Source organism: Artemia sp. Qi Xiang Cuo, chromosome 21 (assembly GCF_049724085.1).
Source record: "Artemia sp. Qi Xiang Cuo chromosome 21, ASM4972408v1, whole genome shotgun sequence".
Lineage (NCBI taxonomy): Eukaryota > Metazoa > Arthropoda > Branchiopoda > Anostraca > Artemiidae > Artemia > Artemia sp. Qi Xiang Cuo.
Window position 1 is genome coordinate 4,320,350 of NC_142814.1, and position 23,155 is coordinate 4,343,504.

Here is a 23,155-nt window from a genome sequence, read left to right on the forward strand (position 1 = left end):
ATACTCTAATTCCACTAAATTAAGTCGCTGTGTAATATGCATTTGGCTACGCAGTCTTGTTTGTGACAACATATTATTTTCAATAAAGGTTACAATGTTGTACAACTATCATGTTTTATAGCTTTTAACTTCTTTGAAATGATTACAAAGCTTAAAATATATTCTCAAAAATTAAGCTAGTATCATATAAATAAAAATTTAAAAAGGTAGTGCTTATATAGAACTCAAATATTTAGCAATTACAGAAATTACAATTTAATTTAACACCGGATATCTAATTTGAGCTACCCTTGACACCATGTGATCCAATCCTACCCCCCCCCCCCTAGATTTTGGAATTCCTTTATTTGGTATTTTTATTGGAAAAATACCTTTTGCATTTTCTTTGAAAAGATTGAGATAACAACAAAATTGTCCCCTGCTTTTGAAAAATAAATTTTCCCGCTCTACATTTCGTGAATTGACGCCCCAATAAAGAAGGAAAAGGGACCTTTATAGAGTATTTAAACCATATATTCAGAGACTTTACTTGCAATAAATGTTGTGACTAAAACACTTCGGTTCTTTTTTATTGGCTTAAAATTTCACACAAAAATACAAATAGGGTTTTTAATAAGATGAAATAAGAAACAGATTTTACTCAAACGAAAGTCTAGGACAGAGTCGTTCAATTCTCAAGACACATTTTTGGCTTCGCCGCCGGGCCACGGCACTTGGCAAGCAGCAGGTTTCTGTATATGGATTCTCATTGTCGCTTGTCTTCTAGTCGCAGACGTGAGCCTTTTCTGGATGCCATGACGTCACCATAGGTTCGTTACAACCACCCTTGGAAAAATACGAATTCTTTATTAAAGTCCTGACCTATTTAGATCGTTTTTGTGGCCAGTCATACTCGCTTTCTCGCTTGTAATTCTCGCTGCCGCTTATCTTCTAACCGGATATTTCTTTGTTCTCGCTGTGGAATATCTTTTGACCGCATATTTCATCGTTCTTCACTTTCGTTTCTTATTCGTTCTACTCCTTGTTGTAGCATGTATTGTAGCCACATATTTGTTTTGACTTGTTTTAATTCTTGCTGCTGATTATCTTCGAACCAAATAATTCCTTGTTCTTAACTTTTGTTTTTGACTCGTTGTGATTTTCGCTGAAGTAATTATTCTGACAGTATATTTCTTGTTTCTTCATTTTCGTTTATCATTATTTCAGGCTTTGTTTCAATGCCCTTTACCTTGGCTGCTCGGATTGGTCCGATCCGGTCAGATCGGATTGGTCTTGGCACGTTTGATGGTCTAGGTTCTTCATTTGGCCTCTAGACATTATAATTGCTCTTTTTACTTGTTCTACTTACTCAAGGCATTATGAAACTACTTAAAACGCATTTTGTAAATAGACTAATTACACTTGGTATTTTATAAGATAAGACAAGGGTTTATTCCAAAAACAACACAACACAAAAAAAAACTAATGACCTTCCATGAGCTAGCGCTTGTTCGGAAGTATTTACCCTCTTAAAATTAACACTTATAATAACATACTAAAGAGAAAGAAGAGAAAAAAAGGAGAAAAAGAAGAAAGAAAGAAAAAGAAAAAAAAAGTGCACCAGCAGTAGAATACCATATATTCAAAATACAAGATTCTTTCCTTCTAAAGATGATTCGGGCAGAAATTAAACGTCCCCTAATTGAGTTCAAATACCGCTTCAAAGACTTTAAATTCTTAATCAGCAAAAAGAGGAATTACATTCTAGCTTCAGTCAAACAACGACGCTAGTCGTTAGAATTTTAATAACATAATTATTAGCAAGAAAAATGCTACGTACGATATTTCTAAGGAAGTTTAAATGGCAAAAATCGTGTGAACGCCTGAATCATCTGAAAAATCTTAAAGAATTCATTGGACGAAAGATTTACATCCTTGGCCCTCTTGGGCCAATGGCAGGCAGTCCTTACAGCGCAGGACGAAAGAACTGCGTTTGGTAGTGGGGTAGATGTGCTTTTTAGTTTTAATCTTAAGTCAGATCTGAAACAATTAATACATCAGACCTAGAGAGATTCAGGCGAAATTATTGTATTTTGATCACCGTTATTGTCATTGGAGTGACCCGTTCCTGTGCAACTAAGAATGTAAGTTCAATAAATCTATTGTCTTTTTATCCGTGTTTATTTCATTTATATGTGTGCGTCTAGTCCAATAATAGGTAACTAGTTCGTAAGTCTCTAAGGTAGATGCTCTCAAAGGAATCTGATCTCCAGATAGCCCAAGAAAGAAGAGGCCACGTTTATATGTCTACATATTCAATTTTCTCTCATTAATTGAGAGTGGCGCTAGCCTAGTTGACACAATCTCCAGCACTATAAGCGACACTATCGGAGAAATCTCTATCGCCACAAGTAGCAAATCTTCTATCGCTACAAATGATGAATCTTTTACCGCAACAAATGGCGCGTGTCGGAAATTTGAGGAAAACTGCGAACAAGTTAGGCTATTTGAACTTTGTAATTTGAATTTAATTGTTGGAAAGATACAGACATATAAGAAAATTGATTAGGCCTATAACCGCTAGGCTACGACAGTAAACCCCTTATATCTCATAGGAGATAATAGCCTACCCCAAAATAGGTTAAGTAAAGTTTTAAGTTTATATAAAAGCAAAAAAAAAATGGACGAACTAAACGAATTATTAATAGTACAAAAGTTAGTCGCAAAAAATATAGAGATTGCAAAATCTATACCAGAGTACAATGGTCAGTCAGATATTGATGAATTTAATATCGAATTGACCCAGTTTGTACAATTAACAAAAACAGACGTTGGAGCGTTAAAAGACATGCTTTTACTACGATTAAGAGGCCAGGCCTTAACTTTTCTAAAACTGGTCGAACTTTCCATAGGCAATAACGCCAATTTGCCGATAAATACGGTTGATGACTTGTTAAAAGCATTCCAAGAGAGATTCATAGAAACCAGTTCAATAAATAAATTAAAACACGGAGTAGTGAACTTTGATTTTCCACAGAATATACGAGAATACCTGGATAATATACGCATTTCTGTAGAAGCAAAATACGGAAGTGGTTCTGGGCAACTGTATGAAAAAGTCATACTAAATACCTTTTTGCAAGGGCTGCCCCCAAAACTATACAGAGTAGTAATATCCAAAAATATTTAGACGCTGGATCTCGCAGTTCAGGAGTAGAACGATTAATCGAATTCGATAAAATGGTTGCTAATCATAGTAATGCAAAAATAAATAGCTTAGGCGACTAAAACACGAACCTAGTCTTCAAGGGAGATCAGGCATCCCCCAATTTCTTTTCAATGGCACAAAGATATAAAACCCCAGAACCCAGCAGGCAGAAAACACTACGTTTTCAGCCCACTAACCCTACAATAAGAACGTGCTATAACTGCAAAAGTGTTGTTCACTTAGCAAGACAGTGCCACTATGCTCCCAATCCCATACAAAGAATTGCTGTCGGCAATAGGCAAGATTACGGTAACCATTTGTTCAGAAGAACAAATTTTAGCACCGGTCGTGCAATAGGCTATAGCCAGGGGGATTGCGCCAATCAGTACCTTATAACGCGTACCAACGAAATTCATATAACCCTATCCCCAACAGGCAAATTAAATATCGGTTTGAAAACCTAAATACTCAACAAGGCCAATATAATGCGAGAATGCAATATAAAAATCATGAAAATTTGCCGATGAGAAATGAAAATTTTACAAGCCAACGGCACTGGCAGTCATCGCCAGCAAACGGCACTGACACGAGACATCCATGCTACCATAATTAGATATGGTAAATACTGGTAGACGTAAACAACATGAACAGTCCTATGGAAAACACGCTATCCTAATTCCAGTAATGGTGACCAAAACATGAAATAAATCCTTAGAAGCACACGTCAGGCAACCCAAAAATATGGGATGGTCCGCGGGGGTGTCAAGAATATTTGATTGTTCCAAACCAATACTAGTGCCTTCTTGTAGTGATATTACTAACAAGTTACCTATATTTAATGATTTTTGTGTAGAAAACGTTTACTTTACGGCCTTAGTTGATAGTGGAGCTACTGTAAATATCATAAACTCTTGCGTATTTAATATGTTGCCTCTGCAAATTAGGCGACAAAGGAACCCTAATAATCCCAATTTAACAAGTGTTACAGGTCATAAATTAAATGCAAAAGGGTCAATTTGCCTAAACGTAAAAAGAGACAATTGAACCTTCATGACACATTTTATTATATGTGATAATCTCCCATATGAAGCTATTATAGGGGAAAATTTTATAAGGTCTAATGGAATACAATTACATGTAGCCAACGAGAAGCTCGTATACCCAGCTAAGGTAAGGAAAGAAACATCTACCTTAATAAATCGAAAAAGAGGTTACGAAGATAACATAACAGTAAACAAAATTTCTAATGGTATAATGGCGAAGTATTTTGAACCTCATGTCTCGCAAAGACATGGCATAATCGGAAATTTGTTCAATTTTCCTGAGAGATATCGCAGAAACGAAGAAAATTTAAATAATAGAAGTATTGAACATGCGAAAATAAAAATAAGAGATATGCAACAGTACAGGTCAAACGAAATTCAAAAAATAGCAGAATTGTTGAAAAACAAAAAAAAACCCGACGTGACACAAGAAAATGCCACAATATTACAGAAGATCGAAACCATTACGATAATAAACTCGTAGAACAATGAAAAATAGGGAGGATGTACGATAAAGGAAACACAAGTATACCCCTCACCAAAGAGAAAAATTTAAATATTACAGACGATCGAGCCAAACATCAGCAAATTAGAAAAGCTTTTTGCGACATCGTCTGAGATACCCCAAAATCTGTTATGCGAGGACCAAATTATATCTTATGACAAAGGGGAAGGTTTTATTTGGGTAACCAATAACCATGAAAATGATACAATTACAATTAAAAGGGGGACTTTTTTAGCCCAAATTGAGGTTTTAACGGAAAATGATTTAAATAAATGCGAAAATTCTAAAATAAACCTAGTAAACGGCATTAAAACTTCAAATAACGAATATCCTTTGACTGAATCGCAATTTTTAAACACATTTAATATGGATTATATGGACTTGTAACTTAATAAAAAATTATGCGAATTATTATGTAAATTTAAGGATTTATTTTCTGAATCTTAATATTACATAGGTCTAATTCAATTTTACTAAAATTAAATTTTAACAACCGGTAATCCCGTAGAAAAACAACCATACCGTGTGCCATATAAGCACAAAAAGTGGTTAAAAAATAAAATCCAAGAATTAGAAAAAAAACTAAATTATACGCCAAAGTATAAGTCTGTATAGCGCACCAGTGATCTTAGCACCAAAAAAGAATGGCGATCTTAGACTCCCAGTAGATTATAGGGCTCTCAACAAACAAGAAGTTAGCGATAAATATTCTCTACCAAGAGTAGATAAAATTCTTGACTCAATTTCAAAGGAACAAAAATTTTTTACTTCTTTGGACCTTACCCAAGGCCCCAACCAAGTTAAAATAGCCAAAACGATCGTCAGAAAGACTGAATTTCCATCTTCTAAACATAGATGTTACGAATACGTACGGGCACTGTTCAGGCAGACAACCAGTTCCCGTACATGATACAGATCCCTTCTACACATGTGCAGGGGATTGAAGAACACAAATCACTATGTTGACGATGTTATATGTGTGGGGGAAAACACTGAGTAACACTTAGCAACTTTAGCTAAGGTGTTCGAGAAGTTCAGGCAAGGCAATTTAGAATGCCGGCCTGAGAAAGTAAATGTATTTCAATCTAAAATTAAATTCTTGGGAGTAGTAGTAACACAGAGAGAGATATCCCTAGACCCTGATAAAATAAAATGTGTTGAGAACCTCAAGCCCCCCAAAACTATGAAAGAACTAAGAGGAATTTTAGGCCTTACTGGCTACTTTAGAAAATTCGTACGCAATTATGCCCAAATTGCGAAACCCCTCACGGAATTAACCAAAGGAAACTCCCATAATGTTACCTGGTCCCAGGAAGCTCAAACTTCCTTAGACCGTCTCAAAAAGGCACTCACTTCTGAACCAATTTTATCACTCCCTGATTTCGAAAACGGAAAATTCATCGTTACCACTGATGCTAGCTCAAAGGGCATAGGCGCTATCCTTTCGCAAATAATTCCGGTAGAAAAGCCTAACCCTCTACAGGGAACGCCTAAACAAATAGAATAAGTTATATGCTATTCAAGTAAAACTTTATCAAAGGGCGAAAGCAGTTATTCCGCCACAAACTTAGAATTGTTATCTATTATCTACCACTTGGACAAATTTAGGCATTATTTAATTTGTAGAAAATTTATACTACGATCAGACCATAAAAGTTCGCAGTACCAGTGCAAATTAAAAAACCCCACGGGAATTCTAGCTAGATGGATTATGAAAATCCAAGACCTAGATTACGAATTTGAACATTTAAAAGGCAATCAAAATTCAGCTTGCGACTTTTTAAATAGATATCCAGAAAATGTTTCATCGGAAGATGAAGAAAATGAAGTTGACGCCATAATTGCTAAGAGCAATCATGGATGTAAGAAAAACAAAATCAGAGACGCAGTAAAAGAAAATAAGATTAACTTTTGTCCCTTGTCTTTGGAAAATATAAAAAGAAAGCAAAAAAAGGACGAAATGTGTGTAACACTAATTGATTATTTTGTGAATGACAAGGCGTCATCAGATAAATTCAAAACTCTTAGAAAAGAGATAGATAATTTTTACTATGATCTTGATGAAGAAATACTGTGTAGAATTGTGACTGCTGAGAAAAATAGAAACCAAACCTCGATAATACCTGTGTTACCAAAAAACTTGAGAGGGCCTGCATTCGAATATTTTCATTCGGATACAAGTGGAAATCTAGGAATTATGAAAACGTTCCATAAGTTAAAACAATACTTTGACGTAAACTTAGAACTGAAAATACTAAAAGTCTTTGCAGGTAAATGCGAGGCATATACCATAGAAGCTATCTCCCAAGTGGCCCTACATATCCACATGGGAAGAGTTCAGACTTTGACGTACACTGTTTCGATGATTTCAGTTGACCCGGACGGTGCTCGTTTAGTCTTAATTGATTAAATCAAAGATACTCCTTATATTCTTTCAGTTGCGGATAATTTATTCGGATTCAATTTTGCAAAAGCATTAAAAAATCAATGTGCTTATGACACAAGTAAGGCATTAGCAAAATTATTTTTACGATTTGGCATTCCTAATAAAATTTTGAGCGACAACGGGAGCAATTTTGTTGCAAAAGTAACAAAAGATTTAATGAGTTTCCTTAATATAGAGAAATTGGTGACCGCGCCTTACAATCCACAAGCTAATGTAAAAATATAAAACAGGAATAATATTTTTTTTACCTTTATATTTATTTATACTAAATAAAATTGGAGTGACTGAGATAAATTCTTACCTTATTTTCCCAACGTAATCAACACTGATAATTCCGAAACAACCAGAGACAATCCATTTTATTTACTTTTCGGTCGTGATTTTAGAATCCCATATAATGAAATTATTGAGTCTCGGCAGTATTATAACGACTCAGAAGATTATAAACAAGAATTCATAAATAGGATGAGGAAAACTTATAAAATAGTTAGGCAAGATTTGGAAAAATGTAAAATAAACCAAGAGCTAAGAAACCAACCCAAAGTTAAGGGGAATATAGATTTCAAGGTAGGAGACTTTGTTTACCTAAGGAACAAGGTGAAAACGGAAGTAAAAAAATTTTCCAACGAATATTCTGGACCGTAGAGAATTGTCAAAAACTAGGAAAACGAATATACCTTAAAAATGGAAAACCCCGATAGCGGAAGAACTTACAAGGCGCATGTTAGCCGAATAAAAAGAGCCAAATTTCCAGAGAGATGGGTATCACATCCCTCTTCTACTGATTCGTCAGATTCGGAAAATGAGCCCCCTAGGTCAAGATTGGCAGAGCTAAAACCCTTTAATTTCAAGCAAGACTATTTTGAGAATGACAGTGATCAGGAAAATTTTGAAGAATTTTTAGCAATGGAAAATTTAGTTGTTCCTAAGAAAAAATCCCTAATACCAGCATTTTTTCCTGAAATAAAAACGCGAAAAAGTCCAAAAATTTATTCATCGGCGAGCGCAGGAGATTTAGATTATACAATATCTCCAAAAACCCAGTTTTTCCCCGATAGAATTTCGACCCCATGTCCCCCCAAAAGATTTCCAGACGATATGGTTTCCCCTGCAACACCGATAGAAAGACCCCTCTCTTTACAGGAAGAATTAAACAGAGCTGTAGAAACCCCCGGTATTACTGTGAAGAAAACTCCTCCCACAGATTTAACTAAAACAAACCTACGGGAAGCTATCGATTTCATAAATTTTCCCGTAAAAACGAGCCAAACTACATTGCCCGGAAATAAAACTCCAAAGGATGACCAGCAAGGTCAATATCATGATATAACTGTGTCCAAGGCCAAACCTAAACAATGGACTTCATGGAGGAAAACCCTAGTGCAAAAAATGCCCCATTCCCCTGAGGACATGGCCTTCAAACAATGGAGGAACCCCGCAAAAACTATTGATTCCTCCCAAAGCTCTCAAGAATCTTTCAAATCTCCCGAGTTGAGAACTCAAGGCGAGGACTTAGAGAATAAACCTTCTACTTCCAGAGGAGTAGAAATTTACGAAAGAAGGGCAGGTGACACCTCAAAAAGCGCCACCTCGAAAAGTTCTAATCCGGATTTGTCGGAAACCAGTTCCGAAGAGTCTGACGGCGAAGCAGACCATATAGTAGTTAAAGAAGTAGGAAAATCAAGGCCGACCTCAGCAGCCGCACACGGGAAACAAACGAAATTAAATGGGCAAGAATTTTTGAAAAAACAATAAAAAAATTTTGACTTTTTTTCGCTAGATAAACCCAAAAACAAAAAACCACAATAAACACAGTACAAAATCACGACACAGTCAGGCAGAACGGTTAAAAAACCTGACATATGGAAATATCCCTAATTAACGAAAAGACAAATTTCAAATATAAAAAATTTAACACCATAATAAATTCAAAATTTTGAAAGTAAATTTAACCAAGTCAATATTAATGAAAAAAAAAATAAATAAATACGAGTAATGTCAAAACGTTGACGATCACAGAAAATAAGCAAGGGTAGGAAACTCGTGGTCGACTGAAAACGACAACTCGCGTTGGGCCAAATCTTGTGAGAAGCCGGGGTAGGAACCCAAAACCCATATAGTTTTTAATTTGTTGGGTTTTGGCGGTCCCCTCGAATTTTCTATGAAAATTCGACCCAGGTCCAAACAAAGATTGATGTCATCAAAAAAAAAAAAATTTTTTTTACTAATCGTTTAATTTCTACCAATAAGAAGACTGCAAGGTGATGACGGTGATATCTTTACTAATGGTTTTATACATGGATTAAGTCGAGGCGAAATCTCCTCTCTACCACGGGCATAAGAGTTTTCTAAGATGTAGAATCCCTACTGAAATTGCCTTCCACGTGAAGAATGGAAAAAAAAAAATTAACTATGAAGAAAATTAATCAAAAGTAAATCAAATATGCCTAACTTGACTTAAAAATTCGATAATCTGACACTATTCATAGCTAGAACTTGATCTGAATCGTGTTTTGCTCTATTTTTAGGTTTTTAGTGTTTAATCGTCCTTTTTTTACTAGCGGTTTTGTTCTTTTTTCTTGCTTAAAATATCAGTCAAATTCTCATTTAATTATTCTAAGAATCAATTCGTACTCAATTTTTTACTTTAATTATTTAATAAAATATAATTTCTCAATAAGTTATTAATTAAAATTTAATTATCTCAATAAACTATTTAGAACCTGATAATTTATTTAAGTTAGACTAAGGTTTATGTTTAACTTGAAAAGACTGTGCTTCATTTAGTGAAAAACGTTTATTTTTGTCAATTTTTTTCCTGTTTCCCTCTTTTTTAGTTTATGCGAAATTTATTTGAGCAACATGTACATTAAATTATCCAATTCTGATATAGCGAATACTAAAGAGATTTCCTCTTGAAGCCTATATTTCTTCACCCCCATTATACCCGTACAAATTTCCGCCAGTTTTCAGTATATTTTGATAAAGCGAATTTGTTTTTATTAACTGAAGTAAACACGACTAGTTCGGAGCGTCGGCTATTTTGAAAAGAAGTTTGATTTTTAAACTATGAAATTCAGTAGGCCGTACCCTCATATTGGGCAGCTTAATAAAATCAAAAAAAAACCACCACATAAGGGCTATCATGACTTCTTTTACAAGAGAAACTATTGGTCCTATACCTAAACATGATCGTGGAAAGTCCTAACCTCAGCATTTCAGCTGTTAAACAGCAGCATTTCAGCAAGCTTGGAATCCTGCATCTAATTACCTTATTCGAAAAGCGAATACGAGGCACCAATGTTGACTTGCAACTACGGAAAATCCAAGAAAAGAAAAAGGAGAAACAAAGAAGAACACCTCTGCGTTTCAACTGAGGTTAAACCCGGAGCCCAACGAGAGAGTCTAAGCCTAGGAATAGGGAAGACATTAGAAAACGAGTGGGTAGAGAGGTCTCCACTGGTCCTTGTTATGTTCTTTTCCCTCATTGTAGTACTGTTTGCGTAAAACCTTGTGGTGATGACACTGCAACATGCGTCTCTTAAACAACACGGACGTGCGTGAACAATGCAGGCATGAAAAATATTGTAAAAGTAGACCTCAAACTTAATAATTTAGGGTAAATTATGTTTACTTAATATCGATATTTCCCTTCTCAAAACAAACTTGAAGACATTTCTGTGTTAGATTTTCATTGTGAGTACTAATATTAGTGTATTTATTTAATTCTGTCTCATAGCTTAGAAATTAATGTACCCAATTAGTACATGACTTATTTGTACTAAGAGTGTTTACTTTAAAGAACGTGTGATTCTGCCTCGCTATTTCTATTACAGGAAAGTAAATGGCAAATAGGTTATTGAGCATTACAATGAGCTGCCCAGTACAGATACGACCCAGTAGAATCTATTTTCATCATATCTCAACCAACGAAGAGTACTCACCATAACTTCAGGCAACTTTCATCCCAGCTTCGTCTACAAAAACAACAGTTACCTTCGATCGTCGTTTCTTCGACTATGAAAAATATTACATATAAGGTAACACTATATTTCAACCTCAGTATAAAGTGCTTTAGCGAACTATGTAATCACATAAATGCTGAGAACTTTAACGACCAGCGCATAACAAAAGATATTTAACGATATTTGAAGTTAAAAAGATACTTAAAGACATTTGAAGATATTTGAAGCTGAAGTTAAAGATAATTTGAAGTTTAATTCTGAGAACCCCGTCGATCAGAACAAGATAAACGATATTTAACGATATTTGAAGTTAAATGATACTTAAAGACATTTGAAAATATTTGAAACTGAAGTTAGAGACAATTTGAAGTTTAATTCTGAGAACCCCATCGATCAGAACAAGATAGACGATATTTAACGATATTTGAATTTGAAAGATACTTAAAGAAATTTGAAGATATTTGAAACTGAAGTTAGAGACAATTTGAGGTTTAATTCTGAGAACCCCATCGAGCAGTACAAGATAAACGATATTTGAAGTCAAATGATATTCGAAGATGTTTGAAGTTGAATTTAAAGACAATATATTAAGAGAATCACTATAGTATGACGACAACCCGTTTCAAAAGGCACAAATGAACAATTTTACGCGAGAATACATTCTCTATGTGCCTCAAAAAATCCTAAAAATGATATGCTGAGATGAAAAACACCAACACCTGTAGTGGAAAAAATCATTTCCCAGTTGACTATTAGAACGATATTTAACGGTCATTTCCCAGTTGACTATTAGGGAAAACTTGTCGTGTAAAGACAACTAGACTCGAACTGTTCCACGAAGAAACCACAACGTAAATGCTTCAAAATTTTTGCCAAGACAAAAAGAGTGAAGGACAATTATTTACAACAGGAGGGTGTAGTACATTAAGGACACGAAAGGTGATGAATAGATGTGAAGCTACATGTGTTACTTCCTAATAACTTTGACAATTCAAAAATCCCAATAGTGAAAGTGTTTTAATGTTATCAGTGAATATGATGAACCCAATATTGTATGTTATAAATCATTCATGTATGTACCATAAGTAGAATTAGGTGTAATATTATCATGTTATTCATTTAACGTAGTGTAGATAGTATGTAGTATGTCATACAGACAGCAAAAAAACTAATGTAAAAGTAGAATAGTCACAACCTTATTAGAAATTTAAAAGTAATCAGTGTTAGATATAGAAGAAAAAAAATATTTAGTATAGTAGCTAACCTAGAACCAAAAATAATCTTAGTCCGGTAGATGAATTTTAGATAGGGATGTAGAATAAAATAAGAAAAATAATTGAAAAATTTTAAGCAATCTTAATGAGCAGTTACTAATGACGGGACGTCATTATTTAATGGAAAGCGTGATGTGCACCAGTAATAGAATAACATACGTTTAAAATACAAGATTCTTTCCTTCTAAAGATGATTCGGGCAGAAATTAAACGTCCCCTAATTGATTTCAAATACCGCTTCCAAGAGTCTAAATTCTTAATCAGCAAAAATAGGAATTGCATTCTAGCTTCAGTCGAACAACGACGCTAGTCGTTCGAATTTCGCTAACATAATTATTAGCAAGAAAAATGCTACGTACGATATTTCTAAGGAAGTTTAAATGGCAAAAAATCGTGTGAACGCCTGAATCATCTGAAAAATCTTAAAGAATTCATTGGACGAAAGATTTACATCCTTGGCCCTCTTGGGCCAATGGCGGGCAGTCCTTACAGCGCAGGACGAAAGAACTGCGTTTGGTAGTAGGGTAGATGTGCTTTTTAGTTTTAATCTTAAGTCAGATCTGAAACAATTAATACATCAGACCTAGAGAGATTCAGGCGAAATTATTGTATTTTGGTCACCGTTATTGTCATTGAAGTGACCAGTTGCTGAGCAACTAAGTATGTATGTTCAATAAATCTATTGTCTTCTTATCCGTGTTTATTTCATTTATATGTCTGCGTCTAGTCTGATGACATGTAATTACTTCTCAAGTCTTCAAGTTAAATGCTCCCAGATGAATCTTCTCTTCAGATTTCCCGATAAAGAAGAGACCACATTTATATGCCTGAATATTCAATTTGATCTTATTAATTGAAAGTGGCACTAGCCCAGTTGACACAATCTCCAGCGCTATAAGCGGCGCTATCGGAGAAATTTCTATCGCCACAAGTAGCAAATCTTCTATCGCCACAAATAATAAATCTTTTATCGCTACAAAAGAAGAAAAAATGAAAATCCTACACTCACTTGGCTCCTGGTCGCAATAACCAAAAATCAATACTTCACATACTCCAAAACTTCCCGCCGCCATCCCAATGAATAATAAATAAACAAAACAAAAAATAAAAATATATATAGGAAAAAAGGGAAAAACGGGTTCCGGGCAAAACCTGAGAGTGACTCAACTATACCACCCTTTAAACAAATTCATACCTATGAGGACAAAGGGTTTTAAGGGTCCGACAGAATTCACATAGATTTGCTGAAATTTTTAAAGAAACAGTCAAATTATTCCAGACAATTGGCCCCGCGTGACATATTGAAAATAGTGATCTAGTATTAGTAACTTGAGGTGTCCATATATCTCTAGCATGACGAGTAGGATAATTGTGTACATCATCACCAGAAATAAATAAATTTAAAAAATTTAAAAAAACATTAAATAAACAAAAAATTAAAAAAATTTAAAAAAAATTAAATAAACAAAAATTATACTTAGCTGTGTTTCTTTTTTACTGTTGCACGCGTTATAGATATAAAAATGATACGTCCACTCTTGGGGAGGGGGGATGACATAATTTATTCTCTTGAAATATACTCATAAACATGACGTCAATCATATGATTTTTCTTGTCAATCACTTGCTTCAATTTTTCTTGTATATATATATATATATATATATATATATATATAAACTCTGTAGAAGTTTAGAGCTCCTATTAGCAAAATTTGCAATCTTGTATTTTATGCCAGAAGAAAAATTACGGATGCGTATTTATTTATTTGTTTTTCACCAGGAGTGATTGTATCAACGGTCCTGGAATATCGGGAGAGGAATAAATCGAACATACATTAAATGTTCTAGTACCCTTTTTAAGTGACCAACAAGATTAGAGGGCAACTAAGCCCCCTCCCACGTCACTTTTCCCCAAAGTCGTCCCATTAAAATTTTGAGATAGCCATTTTGTCTAGCATAGTTGAAAGCCTTAACAACTATGCCTTTGGAGATAAAATGACCCCCCCAAACCCTAGGGAAAGGTCTTTAAGTTATAAAATTTGCCCATTGTTTAAGTATAGTATTTGTTATTGGGAAGAATGCATACATTATTCGCATGGAAGGAGAGGAGAATTTTACGGCGGGGGGATTTTACACGGGTATAACTCTCCATAGGGAGGGAAGTTTCCAGGGGAAGAGCTTTTCAGGGGAAATCTTAAATTGGGGGATTTAGCCAGAATTCCTATACTAAATTATTTCTATTGGCCTTGCTTTCTAGTAACGACTCCTTAACCAGAAGGGTCGTTTAAATAGAACAATAAGAAGCTTTTTTAGATGTACAAGAAAAGTTTAGCGTGAAGAGCAAGGTTTTGAGGAGGAGGCATCCCCCGCATATACGTAATAATCTCTGTTCGTTTTAAGTTTTAATGTTGCTCCTTACTTTTGGTGGAAAAAAACTGTTTTTTTTTTCAAATTAATGTACATCAAGATTGTACTTCTTTTGAGGGAGTTTTATTCCTGTTTCGAAATTTTGGCCAATTTTTCATGTGCTAATATCAATGATGAGCAACTTAAATACTAATATATTATGCAAATTAGAGCCAGAATTAATAATATATTTCGTTTTAGTATATATTGTCACCAAACATTGTCTTTAGAGATTCAGTTCGATTGACAAGGTGCACTCTTTACTTGCAGTTCGTTGCTATGAGTTTTTTGATCCAAGGCTCTTTAAAATGTCAAGGAGGTTACTACTCCTTTATTCAAACCCCGTTTATCAAACAGTTCGTGGTAACGAACTGTAAGTAAGGAGCGACCCGGCTCAATAGTAACCGAAACTCTAAAAAACGGAATTTTGATACCAATAGATACATCTAAAGAATCAGATTTTAATTCTAATTTCAAATATATAAGTTTCGTCAAGCTAAATTTTATCTATCAAAAGTTAGACGCCTGAGAAAATTTGGCTGATTTTCGAAAAAAGGGGGAAAGACCCCCTAAACGTTATAGAGCCTTCATGAAAATCACACCATCATATTCAGCGCATCAGAGAACCCTACTGTACAGGTTTCAAGCTCCTATCTACAAAAATGTGGAATTTTCTATTTTTTGCCAGAAGAAAGATCAAGGATGTGTGTTCATTTGTTTTTTGTGTTTTTTCCAGAGGGTGATCGTATCGACCCAGTTGTCTTAGAATATCGTGAGAGGGCTCATTGGAACGGAAATGAAAAGTTCTAGTGCTCATTTTAAGTGACCAAAAAAATGGAGGGCAACTAGGCCCCCTTCTCACGCTCATTTTTTTCCCAAAGTCACCTGATCCAAATTTTGAGATAGCCATTTTGTTCAGCATGGTCGAAAATATTATAACTATGTCTTTTGGGATGACTTAATCCCTCGAAGCCCCCAGGGGGAGGGCTGAAAGTTATTAACTTTACCCAATGTTAACATATAGTATTGGTTATTGGGACCCGGCTCAATGGTAACGAAAACTCTAGAAAACGGTATTTTGATTCAACTAGATACATCAAAAGAATCAAATTTCAATTCTGATTTCAAATATATCAGTTTCATCAAGTTAAATTTTACCTATCAAAAGTTAGGCGCCAGAGAAAATTTGGCTCATTTTCGAAAAAAGGGGGAAAGACCCCCTAAAAGTTATAGAGACTTAATGAAAATCACACCATCATATTACGAGTATTAGAGAACCCTATTGTAGAGGTTTCAAGCTCCTATCTACAAAAATGTGGAATTTTGCATTTTTTGCAAAAAAAGATCCAGAAGAAAGATCACGGGTGCGTGTTTATTTTTTTTTTTTTTCCAGGGGTGATCGTATCGACCCAGTGGTCCTAAAATATCATGGGAGGACTCATTGGAACGCAAATTAAAAGTTCTATTGCCCCTTATAAGTGACCAAAAAAATGGAAGGCAACTAGGCTCCATCCCACGCTCATTTTTTCACAAAGTCACCTGCTCGGAATTTAGAGATAGCCATTTTGTTCAGCATGTTCGAAAATAATATAAGTATGTCTTTTAGGATGACTTAATCCCTCGAAGTTCCCGGGAGGAGGGCTGAAAGTTATGAACTTCACCCAATGTTAACATATAGTATTGGTTATTGGGAAGTATACAGTACACGTTTTCAGGGGAGATTTTTTCTGGTAGTGGGCGGGGGGGGGGGGTCGGGGGTTATTTGAGAGGATCTTTCCATGAAGGAATTTTTCATGGGGGAAGGGACATTGCTATGAAGGGGACGCCGGACTTCCCAGCATTATTTAAAAGAAGATCAGAAATTAAATATAAAAAAAAACAAGTTTTTCAACTGCAACAGCAGTAACATCAAAACTTTAAACGAACAGAAAATATTACATATATGATTGGGTTCACCCCCTAGTTAATACCTCACTCTTTAAGCCAGAGATTTTTTAGTACTTTCATAAGAACTATTTTTTCTAATTAACGGCCTTTGTGATTAAGCGGTCAGTTTTAAAGAATTGGAACAAAATTCGAACTTTCGCTTAAAGAGCAAGGTATTGACTAGGGGGCGAAACCCCTAATATACGTTTTAAAAATATATGAATATAGAAGTTCGTTACGTAAATTAATTCGTAAGTTACGTATATTTATTACTAATAACAACGTTCGTAAATAAAACGAAACAAGTTTCGAGAAAGTCATTTAACCAAATAAAAGTAAATTAATATGAAAATTTCATTTAATTATTCATGGACTGTGAGCCAAGATCAAAAACTGCATTTATTCAAAAACGTCAAAAATTAAATAAAAAAACAAGTTTTTTTAACTGAAAGTAAGGAGCGACATTAAAACTTAAAACGAACAGAAATTATTCCGTCTATGAAAGGGGCTTTCCCCTCCTCAACGCCTTGCTCTTTACGCTAAAGTTTGACTTTCTCTCAACTCTATTTTTCTTAAACAATAAAAAACTTTAGCGCAAAGAGCAAGGGGCTGAGGAGGGGACAACCTCTTTCATAGACGGAATAATTTCTGTTCGTTTTAAGTTTTAATGTCGCTCCTTACTTTCAGTTAAAAAAACTTGTTTTTTTTATTTAATTACATTCAAGTTTAACATTCGTCTAACTATTGCTGCAAGAATGACAATCATCTCTGTGGAAATGCATCCGTGTAATATATATTTGAAGGGGGCGTCTGAAATATCGAAACTTAATAGCAGGATTCACGGCATTCAGGTGCGAGTTCTTTGATCCTACCCAGGAAATTTTCAGACGGTGCTCATAATAACCCCTCCCACCTCACCCTCTTCTACACCGGTAAGGATGTGAATATAATTATTTATGCTATACAGAAGAAAATTGTCTACAATATAAAGGGAGCCATCACCCCGCAGTACCTACATTGCAGGCATAGTCTAAAAAATAAACTTGAAGACAATTGGGATCGGATATTTATTTAGACCCTACTTAGACCTCCTTCAATATTTATAGGATCGCAGAAGGTTAGGAAGTTTGGGTGTTAAAATGTATTTTCTGAGGTTTAAGTTTGTCTGCATACTTTCCGATGATGCAGGTTTCATTACAACGGAATATCTGTATCTTCAGCGTAAAACATGAGAGGTTAAATGGCTTATCTAAGATTCCTTTGAAAGCAGGTGTCAGCTTTTAGTTTTTGTTATTTACCTTGATCCCTTATCTAAGTTATGGCAAGACCGCTCAATCAATTCTAAGTATTCGGCTACAAAATCTGAAAAGTTTATAATGGACGAGATAGGGTGATCCTATAAGGTACCTTATCACCTTAATACCTCCGTAGGAAGTTTTAAAGGAGGGATAGAAAACTTTAAACATGATCCACTGTAAATAATTAAAGTGAATTATACAAACTTTTTTTCTTTGTAACAGGTTAATATTTTTTCGCAGTTCATCCGGTTATTCATGTACCTAATCAACTGGTTGGTGCTACAACAGGATCTGAATTAGTAGCTGAATGCAATGTAGAGGCTTCGCCCCGCTCCATCAACTATTGGCTACGAGATGACACGGGTGACCTTATAGTGACTAATAACCGATATGAAACTATTGAGAAGCATGATCAACTGTTCAGCGTAACTATGACGTTGGTAATTCGAAATTTTACGGCTTTTGAAGCAGGACGATATCGCTGCGTTGCCAAAAATTCTCTTGGAGAAGTCGAAAGCACCTTAAGGTTTTACGGTAGGTAAAAACGTTTGTTCTCCTCGGCAGTTTTACTTTTTGTATTATCCTTTTCAACTAAGGAGGAAAAAACAATGGCGTTAAATAAGGAATAGGGGGCATATGCCCCCTGGATCCACCCCGTATGATATGAAAAATACTTTTTTGGTGGTATTTTTATTCAAAATTGCCCTTTATTGGCATTTTCATTGAAAATGACAAATTTTTCCCTCCATCGGTTTTGAAAAACACATTTGCTCCCCCTCCCTCCTCAATCCATGAATAGACGCCATGAAAGACTAGAATTATTAGGCTACATAGCTTGTCACCAGCCACCTAACTAGGGGATGGGGAGGGGGGCTTGTATTATTGCAGCTCCCTGAAAATTTATCATTTTCCTAATAATAAAAAAATCAAATTTTATAATTTGCTGCTTTTTAATGTCCCCTAATAATTTCAATGTCTCTCCCTGGGATAACTTCCCATACGCATGTCTGCCAATAACGCTCGTTTTTAGGTCGACTCAATGTCATCAGAAAAAAATTTTCTTTTTCGTTTTTTTTTTTTTTTCCGTGGAAATGTTGTTTTGGATGATAATGTTATTTGGCCATCACTAGAGAGAATACTTTTAGCATAGTTAGCTCTATGACTCACTTTCGATAATTAAGTCGGTTCTATTAAGAATTAAATATCAAATACAAGTTTTTTAAACTGAAAGTAAGGAGCGACATTTAAATTTAAAACGAACAGAAATTATTCCGTATATGAAAGTGGCTGTCCCCTCCTCAGCGCCTCGCTCTTTACGCTAAAGTTTTTTATTGTTAAAAAAAATGAAGTTGTGAGACAGAGTCAAACTTTTGCGTAAAGAGCGAGGCGTTGAGGAGGGGACAGCCCCTTTCATATACGGAATAATTTCTGTTCGTTTTAAGTTTTAATGTCGCTCCTTACTTTCAGTTTAAAAATCTTATTTTTTTTATTTAATTTCTGATCATTTTTTAGTTTATGCAGCTTTTACGTTGGGTCACCGTCATTGAATAAGTAAACAAAATTTACACAGAAATTTTACTTTTCTTTTGCTAAATAGCTGTCTCTAAATTTGGTTCTGACGTAATTTACAAATTAACTTACGTAACCCTAGTCAATACCTTGCTTTTTAAGCTAAAGTTCGAATTTTGTTCCAATTCTTTAAAAATGACGCCTTAATCACAAAGCCGTTAATTAGAATAAATAGCTCTTATGAAAGTACTAAAAAATCTTTGGCTTAAAGACCGAGGCATTGACTAGAAGGTGAACCCAATCATATAGCTAATATTTTTTGTTCGTTTTAAGTTTTGATGTTGCTCCTTACTTTCAGTTGAAAAACTTGTTTTTTTATATTTAATTTCTGATTTTTGTTTTAAATAATGATGGGAAATCCGGCACCCCCTTCATAGCCATGTCCCATCCCCCATGAAAACTTCCTTCATGAAAAGATCCTCCCATATAACCCCCGACCCATCCCCACCCCCCACTACCAGAAAAAATTCACCCTCAAAACGACTGTATACTTCCCAATAACCAATACTATACGTTAACATTGGGTAAAGTTCATAACTTTCAGTCCTCCCCCTGGGGGCTTCGAGAGATTAAGTCATCCTAAAAGATGTGGTTATTATACTTTCAACCATGCTGAACAAAATAGCTATCTCAAAATTTTAATCGGGAGACTTTGGGAAAAAAATTAGCGTGGGAGGGGGCCTAATTGTCCTCCATTTTTTGGTTACTTAAAAATCGCGCTAAAACTTTTAATTTACGTTCGAGTGAGCCCTCCCACGATATTCTACGTTCACTGGGTCGATATGATCACCCCTGGGAAAAAAAAAACAAATAAACACGCATCCGTGATCTTTCTTCTGGCAAAAATGGGAAATTTCACATTTTTGTAGATAGGAGCTCGAAACCTCTACAATAGGGTTTTCTGATACGCTAAATATGATGGTGTAATTTTCATCAAGTATCTATAGCTTTTAGGGGGTCTTTCCCCCTTTTTTCGAAAATCAGCCAAACTTTTGATGGGTAAGATTAAACTTGATGAAACTTATATATTTGAAATCAGAATTAAAATTTGATTCTTTTGATGTATCTATTGGTATCAAAATTCCGTTTTTTAGAGTTTCGGTTACCATTGAGCCGGGTCGCTCCTTACTTACAGTTCGTTACCACGAACTGTGTGATAATACTTATTTCCGTAAATTTAATATCACGGATATGTTATTGAAATTGGTAAAGTTTATGCATAAATTATTAAACAACAAAGTAGGCACATTTTACTTGTCCCTACAGAGGCTTCATGGCCTGTAAAGGACTGGAAAACACATGCTATTGAAACCCTGTGCTTATTCAAAGACAGATAGAGAGAGAGAGATAGGGAGAGAATCACTAAAAGAAAGATTATAAAATCACTAAGGAGCATAAGAGGATAACAAGATCACTGAGGAATAAATAAACAAAAATCAATGGTTCTACTTCTGCTCAATCCAATCTGACCTATGGTCAGGGTTATTAGATTTAGCTGGTACTCCAGTCAATATAAGGAAACTCTTTGGGAGCAATGGGCATTATCCCCCTCCATGTACTTGTGATACAACGGTCACGTTTTATAGTAATCAATCTTGTTTTCTTCATAAGAGGATTATTTATTCTTTTGAATTACTTTAAAGTGCCAGAACACTGAAAGTGAAATCTGTTGTTGGAATTCAAGGCCGTATCCAGGAGGGTAGGGGGGCTTTAACCCCCCTGACATGTTTTGCTGCGTTATTTATTTTTTTTGTAAAGAAAAACAGAAAAATCCTTATTTACCCCCTCCCCCCCCGAGAAAAGCATGGATGCGGTCCTTTTGGGATTGGTTAATTGGAAAGTTATGCAGTCATATGAGTATTTTAGAAAGTTAGAAAAAAATTGTAAATTCAATTTCTAATGAAAGAGAATTCCACAGGAGTTCTGAAGCTTCTGGTAGTAGAGGGTACCAAATTTAAGAAAACAGAAACGAGGGTGAAAAGTCAGAAAAAAAAGCTGAAAACATGTGCTCAACGTGGTAACACTGAACCGTGACAACACTATTTTCACGGCTCAACGGGGCAACACTGACAAAAATCCTGGTATTTTCCTAAAAGATTTATAATTTTTAATCAACCAAAAGAAACATCTTAGAAAATTGCCATTTCCAGTTATAGATAGACCTAAGATTGGTCGAAGGGGCAAATATTGTTTATATTGCACGAACTTGGTACTTAAAAAATAATAAAAAAAAATAGCTTATCAGTTGTTTAAAAGAGGCCAAGAGAATTACATCTTCGAGCTGATTCAGGATACGTGTTCTATTGTATATGACACGCTGTCATAGGATTGACATCTGACCCCAAGGATGGAGTTAGAGGAATTTCTGCTTTTATGACTAGTTAGTCATAAAATTAGTCATAATATGACTAATTATCTTTTTGTGACTAATTAGGTAATAGTGTACGCTTGAACTTGGTCTTGAAATAGTCATAATATGACAAATTGGCTTTTGTGACTAATTAGGTCATAGTGTATGCTTGAATTTGGTCTTGAAAGATAACTAGAAGACAATGGAGATTGAATGACTACCAAACTCCATATATTGAAACCATTATGCGTCTTATTCGACTTTGCTTTGATTTTTCAGTATATTTCTATGACAAAAATTAATTTAATCCTGTTACAACTACAACTTTCTTATTTAATTGAATTCACCCCCAAAAGTATGGGTAACTTATAAGAGTGGAAAACTGGCAACAGTGTCAACAAAAGATTATGAACGCCATCTAGCATTTGGCGACACTTTGAATTTTTAGTGTAATAATAAGAACTATTAACTTAATTGCTGTAACAGGTAAAATTAGGGTTGTAATAAGTGTCTGATCTCAGTTCCTGAAAGAAAAACGATTACAAAACTTGAAATAATGCCAAACGCTAGATGGCGTTGATAGTTTTTTTTTCGACGCTAGCGCCGGTTCCCACTCTCATACGTTACCCATACTCGTAGGTCTATCCCTGCAAGGCAAATTTCTACTGGTATGGACATTGAAACGTGGAATATACACCCTTTCTCTTTCTAGAAATAGAATTGGAGGCAACAGAAAAAATACCACTGGATTCCATAGAAGAATATTACGACATAAGTGAGGGTCTGGGTGATTCTACGACAATCAGAAGTACAGCAAGCTCTAGACTCGAAGAAATAGAAAAAAGTATAAACAGTTTTATACGATCATCTAGCCTGCGGAAGACAGTCAGTTCTGTTGTTATTTGTTACTTAGTGTTTACAGTTTCATTTTTCTTATTCTAATTTACAATTAATAAAGTTAATGTAAATATTGTTTAAAATAACGCACACTTAATTATTAAAAATACCCGTACATAGGTTGAGAAAAGGATTCCTTTTCTAAGGTCTATCACCTTGTTTTGGCAAATTCGTGTCGTGAATAGTACCAAACATCTGTGTGTACAGAAAGATCCACATAGGAAATAAATCATTTCCTCCCGATCTATTTTAAGATACAGAAAAGAGCGCAACCAGGGGAAAACGCCCAT

General features: G+C 35.0%; 1 protein-coding gene across 1 annotated transcript in view; it reads left to right on the top strand.

The window, feature by feature from the left end:
- LOC148939167 (lachesin-like) overlaps positions 1-22,925 on the top strand; it is a 336,515-nt gene extending 313,590 nt beyond the window's left edge. The window contains exons 7-8 of the mRNA XM_089106648.1: positions 18,290-18,583; positions 22,681-22,925. Coding sequence (XP_088962774.1) covers positions 18,290-18,583; positions 22,681-22,910 — 524 coding nt within the window. The 3' untranslated portion in view covers positions 22,911-22,925. The remainder of the gene's footprint in view (positions 1-18,289; positions 18,584-22,680) is intronic.
- The last annotated feature ends 230 nt before the right edge of the window (positions 22,926-23,155 follow it).